This window comes from Panicum virgatum, chromosome 3K (genome assembly GCF_016808335.1).
Source record: "Panicum virgatum strain AP13 chromosome 3K, P.virgatum_v5, whole genome shotgun sequence".
Taxonomy (NCBI): domain Eukaryota; kingdom Viridiplantae; phylum Streptophyta; class Magnoliopsida; order Poales; family Poaceae; genus Panicum; species Panicum virgatum.
Genome location: NC_053138.1, coordinates 21,674,574 through 21,679,726, shown reverse-complemented (window position 1 = coordinate 21,679,726; position 5,153 = coordinate 21,674,574). Strand labels below are relative to the sequence as shown.

Sequence of the window (5,153 nt, the reverse complement as noted above, 5' to 3'; positions counted from 1 at the left end):
GGCTCCGCCACTGCTATTCTAGCTATTTGCCGGAATCTATAGTTGTCGACCGATAGATTGCAGAAATCTAATAGCAACATGCTGATACTTGCTCTCTGGGTTTCAGACTTTCAGTTGTGGTTACAGAACAAAGCAGGGCTCACCCAGCGTCCCAGCCCGTTATATGTCCTCACCCAATAAATTAAATCATGAAACACTTAGGGCCATTTGATCCTCTCATTTTTGAGGAATTAAAATCTACTTAATAAACTATGCTATTTAGCTTAGAATTTAACAGCCACTTTCCAAAAGTTTAGATATAAGGCTATCCTAAATTTATAGTATGGAACATGAAAATTTATTCCATACACCACCAAAGCTATGTTTCTATTCCATAACTTGTAGCATGCTCTTTAGCTCACTCATCTATAATAGAAACATAGCACATAAGTATCTCCCTCATATAGTCAGATGGCCAACAATAGTATTCAGCATATAATCATATCAGCTTAATAGATTTTATTTCTAAATTATGATTATTATAACGGAATTCAATTCCAAAGTTCCAAACAGGACCTGCATGGATGTCTTTCCCACCTTGGAGGCTTGGAAGAGATAGATCAAGAGAAAGAAAGTATATTCTCCAAGGTTGGAAATAGCGGGCTATGAAGTTGAGCGGTAACCTTCTCTAAAAGCTATAAAATAGCTATAGCGAAGCTATAGCGGGCTATAGCGAAGCTATAGCGGGCTATAGCGAAAGCTAAATCATTTAGCGGAATGATAAAATAATAAATAATCTCATACAAATTATAAGTATCGTTGGTCTAACACCTAAAATTTGAGTCTAACACGTCTCTTAACTACCCAATAGTACCCAATTGACATTTAGCGCTGCTAAGTCTCACAAAAACCTATTTAGCGGACATTTAGTATGGCTAAATCTCATAAAACCTCCTTTAGCGGATATAGCGGACAAATGTTGTATAGCGTAGCGGTAGATTTCCTAAAAAGCTATTAGCGGGCTATAGCGAGGCTATAGCGGGCTATTTCCAACCATGATATTCTCGATAAGAATCTATTCATTTCCGTGTTGGTCGTCGATAGAGATCCATATACGCGAAGCCGCGGACCAACAATGTTTATTACCCCTCTCGTTATCTCACGCCATAATTTGGCTCTTTGAATTTAAGAAGCCTGATGAGACTAGTGACAAAGCAACTAACAGATGATTTCACCTGCCGTACACACTAGTAGTACAGACAGGACTGCACAGATCAAATTAAGCTCCTATTGAAACAATCCAGCGTAATCGAGAGGGGCGAATTCGTCAACAATGTCGTCAAACAAGCTCTCGCCGAGGCCCATGTCGTCCCACACCAAGCAACCGTCCAAAGGATCCCACTCCTCCTCCGGCGAGCTCATACTCGTCAGCTCCGGCACCGGCGGTGGCGGCGGCGTTGACTGCTCGCTGCTTGATTCAGCCACGTTGCCCGTGCCCGCTCGCAGCTCTGCTTTCTCCTCCGGCGAGTGGCACAAATCTGATGTCTCGCTGACCACCAGGCCGCCGTCGCCGTCACAGGAAGACGACCAGGGCGAACCGCGTGTAAGTTGTTGTCCGTCCCTCGTGCTACCGCCGAAGTTGATGACGAACGGCGCCGGCGACTGCCCGACGTCGTCGCCGCGGCAGCAGGTGTGCTCACCGAAGTAGGTGACGAGGAAGACGGAGGGGTCCGACTCCGACCGCTGCACCTGCCGCCTGGCCATGCAGCCGTGGTCGTCCTTGTAGCTGCAGCGGAAGTAGAGCCTGCACATGCAAACGAGTGTAGATGGAAGAAGATCAGTGATTGATGACCTCTTGCGAGTTGCGTGCACGATTGCCGGTCAGAAGGGTTTAATCTGATGAGGTGTTCAGATAATCTTGTAATCAGAAGTTCAGAACATGTGTCCACCTCGAGAACTTGCTGCCGCGGATGTCCTTTTGCCCGTACTTCCTCCAGACGAAGCCGTCCTCCATTGTCGGCCTCTTCTCAGCTCGTGTCGCCCTCTCGCCACCGCTCAGCCTGGAGATCATCAGTATGTCAACGTTCTAGAACCAGACCTGCATCACTCATGAAGTCATGAGCTGGACTGAACTATTGGATACCTCCTCATCCTCTTGGAGTTGGAACTCGTCGCCGGAGTGGGATCAACCGCGCCCTGCTCCGGCTTGCGGCGCTTCCTGGCGCTGCTGGCAGCCGCAGCATCCTCCGTGTCCGTGGCAGCGCGCAGCGCCGCGAGAGCTCGGTCGAAGCAGCGGAGGATCTGCTCGACCAGATCCTGAACCTGAAGGCCGCGGGGCGTTGCGCCTGCGCCGCCACCCTCCGGCTGCTGCTGGCCGAGCATGGCCCGCAGAGAGGCAGCCGATTTCCTCCCCCTGGCGACGAGCTCAGATGCCGCAGTAGCGGGCGCCGCCATTGCTGCCATCCTTCTGCGCCCTTGCTCTCTGACCCGATCTGATCTGATCTGATCAGACCGATCTCTCTTTCTTCTTTTTGTCTTGTGCCGATTTCGGGGCGTGGAGCTCTGGGGAAATGAGCCGGCAGGGTGCCCCATTTATAGAGCTACGAGCTGAGCTTGCCGTCCTGTGAGATTAGTATAGTATTACTGACTGATTAATCGGGTAGTTGTCTACACTGTTTCAGCTTACGAATGGGGGAAGCAGCGTCGTGGAATCGGGCAGGGTAGACGACATATTAAGCATGCACGCTGGCGTCGTGTTCGCTGGAGCTCATGTGCCGCGCGACTTGGTCGCATTGTTTTAGTAGCTAACAGAGAAGCGTGGGATCAGAATGACCAGCCACAAAATTGCCACTTGCAACTGCAAGGGGGGTCAGCTTTCCCCTGATGGACCAAACAGAGGGCGGGGTGGGCTGCTGACCCAGCGAAATGGAAGCTGTAGCTGATGGTAGGTAGCTGATGGTGACTCAAATCCTGATCCAGAGATAGAGTGGCCTAAAATTGACCCTTCTCTGAGTGCAGATTTGAGAATTCAGCCTCGCGTGGAGTTGGCCTGGAATACTATACGTGCAGTCCAGATTGCAGGTGTGAACCCTGGCTGGTGTGTGCACATGCATTTGGTCTGATCGATGTCAACTGACCAGCTGCGTGAGAACTGGTTAGCCCCTATCATTATTATTTGAAGGAATCTCTATCGGTTTCCCCTAGCCAATCCATTGAATACATGTGACGCGAGCTTGTTTTTCTTTCCACTAAAAATATGAAGTGTGACTTCAGAGAATGAAAGAGCTCATGGCGTGTGCACTAAAAATATGAAGTGTGCACTTCAGAGAATAGATGATGACTACACGTACATGGATATATTCCAAACTCTAGTATGGTATCTGACACAAAAATTTGAGTTTCTTTTGTATTTCCAAAAACCATAACTTAGTGCACTTGTTTCACCACTATCTGTTTTTCAGTAGTAACACAAGTTTGAACTTGTAATTTTAAGTTCACTGACAAAGAACGATTTTTTTTTTTGCGGGTCACTGACAAAGAACGATGGTATAGCAACATCAAGCTTTGTCATGTAAAATAAGGCTGCACATGAATGCTAAAAATATCTCTTTAAAACAAAATTTCTATTTTAACAAAGTATATTTAAAAAAAGTAAAAGTCAACTGGCTGCCCATGTAGCCGAGACATCAGAACCTTGCGTAAGCATAGCTGGGTCAGCAGCTTGTAATACAGGTTTGCGTGGTTGTCACCTGCAGCCACAATGGTTAGGTATATATTAACATCCTATTTCCTTAAAAAAAGAAGCAAAACTAACATATTAGGAAAAACAGATCTTACAATAGATCTTGCAATTTTTATATTCAGGTTGACCTCATGTGATTTAAGAGGTTGCGATTATTTAACTGAAGGTCGATATATACGAAGCTCATGAATGATCCTGTTGGTTTCGCCCTTAAAAAAAGAACCAGTTGGTTTAAAGTTCACTAGTTGTCCTTTCGTAAGTTGAATGCCCTGGTGACGGCAGATTTGACATGTCACAAAGAAACACAGCACAGTAGGCCCCGTTTAGTTCTCAAAAAATTTACTACAGTATCCATCACATCGAATTTTTTACACATACATGGAGCATTAAATGTAGTTGAAAAAATATCTAATGACATAGTATAAATAATTAGCACGAGATAAAATTTTTAAGCCTAATTAGTTTATAATTGAATAATATTTGTCAAATAACAACGAAATATGGTACAGTACGAAAACCCAAACTTTTTCGCGAACGAAATGTGCCGGTGAAGACTTGCTAAGTAGACCTGGGCTAGTTCTGCCGTTGCCGTTGGGGAAGCAACGGGTTATTCACGCCCATGCCCGTAAAATATCCATCTCTAATTAATCCATACTCAAATGAGTGAATAATTGCTCAACGGGTATAAATAATCTAATAGATAGGCAATATGCCTCCAAATGGAATGAGTTGAAATGGATCCCACAGCAAGAGCCGAATTCTATAAATAAAACCTCGTGTTCACACTATAAAATTTTATCGAAATTGACTTAAATTTTTTTTGAGATGACTCAATATGACCGGCAGCTACTCTATACAAAGCAGTGTGGCTAGACCTACATATAGACCACAAGTCAAGAGTCGGACTCTGGAAATAAAAGCTCGCGTTCACACTATAAAATTTTATCAAAACTGACTGAAATTTATTGGAGATGACTCAATATGACCGGTGTCGGTGTCCTGACCCGGGGGTCCGGATCCCAACTAGTAAATGCTGCGTGTTTTCTTGTCCCAGATGATGATGCAAGAGGCAACACAGTAACGCACGGTTTATCCTGGTCCCGGCCGCGGGGCCGTACGTCCAGCAAAGGGGGTGTGCGAGGGCACTGTATTATCTTGCACCCGGAGTGCTTAAAGTAGGGGTTACAAGCGAGGCGAGAGAGGGAGAAAAACTCCCAAGTCTCTACTAGAAGGGGAGTCGGTTGGGGTGAGTGCTCAGTGACCCCTGAACGTCCACTTGGAAGAAAGGAGCCAGAGAGTGAAGGAGAGCAGCGAGACCAGAGAGACCAGCCAGCCCAAAAAGCTGAGATCCCCCATTCGACCAGCCCACCTCCTCCTTTTATAGTCATAAGGAAGGGCGGCGTACATGAGTGGGGGCATGGAAGTCGTCGTT

The 5,153-nt window shown here is 46.2% G+C and overlaps 1 protein-coding gene across 1 annotated transcript; it reads right to left on the bottom strand.

Annotated features, from left to right (window-relative positions):
• Positions 1 to 1,094: 1,094 nt before the first annotated feature.
• LOC120701322 (probable WRKY transcription factor 38) lies at positions 1,095 to 2,524 on the bottom strand. Its single transcript, XM_039985426.1, has 3 exons — positions 2,123 to 2,524; positions 1,929 to 2,039; positions 1,095 to 1,783 (listed from the first exon to the last, which is right to left on the bottom strand). The coding sequence occupies exons 1-3, from the start codon at positions 2,440 to 2,442 to the stop codon at positions 1,267 to 1,269; spliced, it is 948 nt and encodes a 315-aa protein (XP_039841360.1). The 5' UTR covers positions 2,443 to 2,524; the 3' UTR covers positions 1,095 to 1,266.
• Positions 2,525 to 5,153: the final 2,629 nt, after the last annotated feature.

Coding starts and splice junctions, on each gene's coding strand:
- LOC120701322 (XM_039985426.1), bottom strand. CDS start 2,442: ATGGCAGCAATGGCGGCGCCCGCTACTGCGGCATCTGAGCTCGTCGCC. Junction 2,040..2,122: donor AACTCCAAGAGGATGAGGAG/GTATCCAATAGT, acceptor GATGATCTCCAG/GCTGAGCGGTGGCGAGAGGG. Junction 1,784..1,928: donor CGCGGCAGCAAGTTCTCGAG/GTGGACACATGT, acceptor TTGCATGTGCAG/GCTCTACTTCCGCTGCAGCT.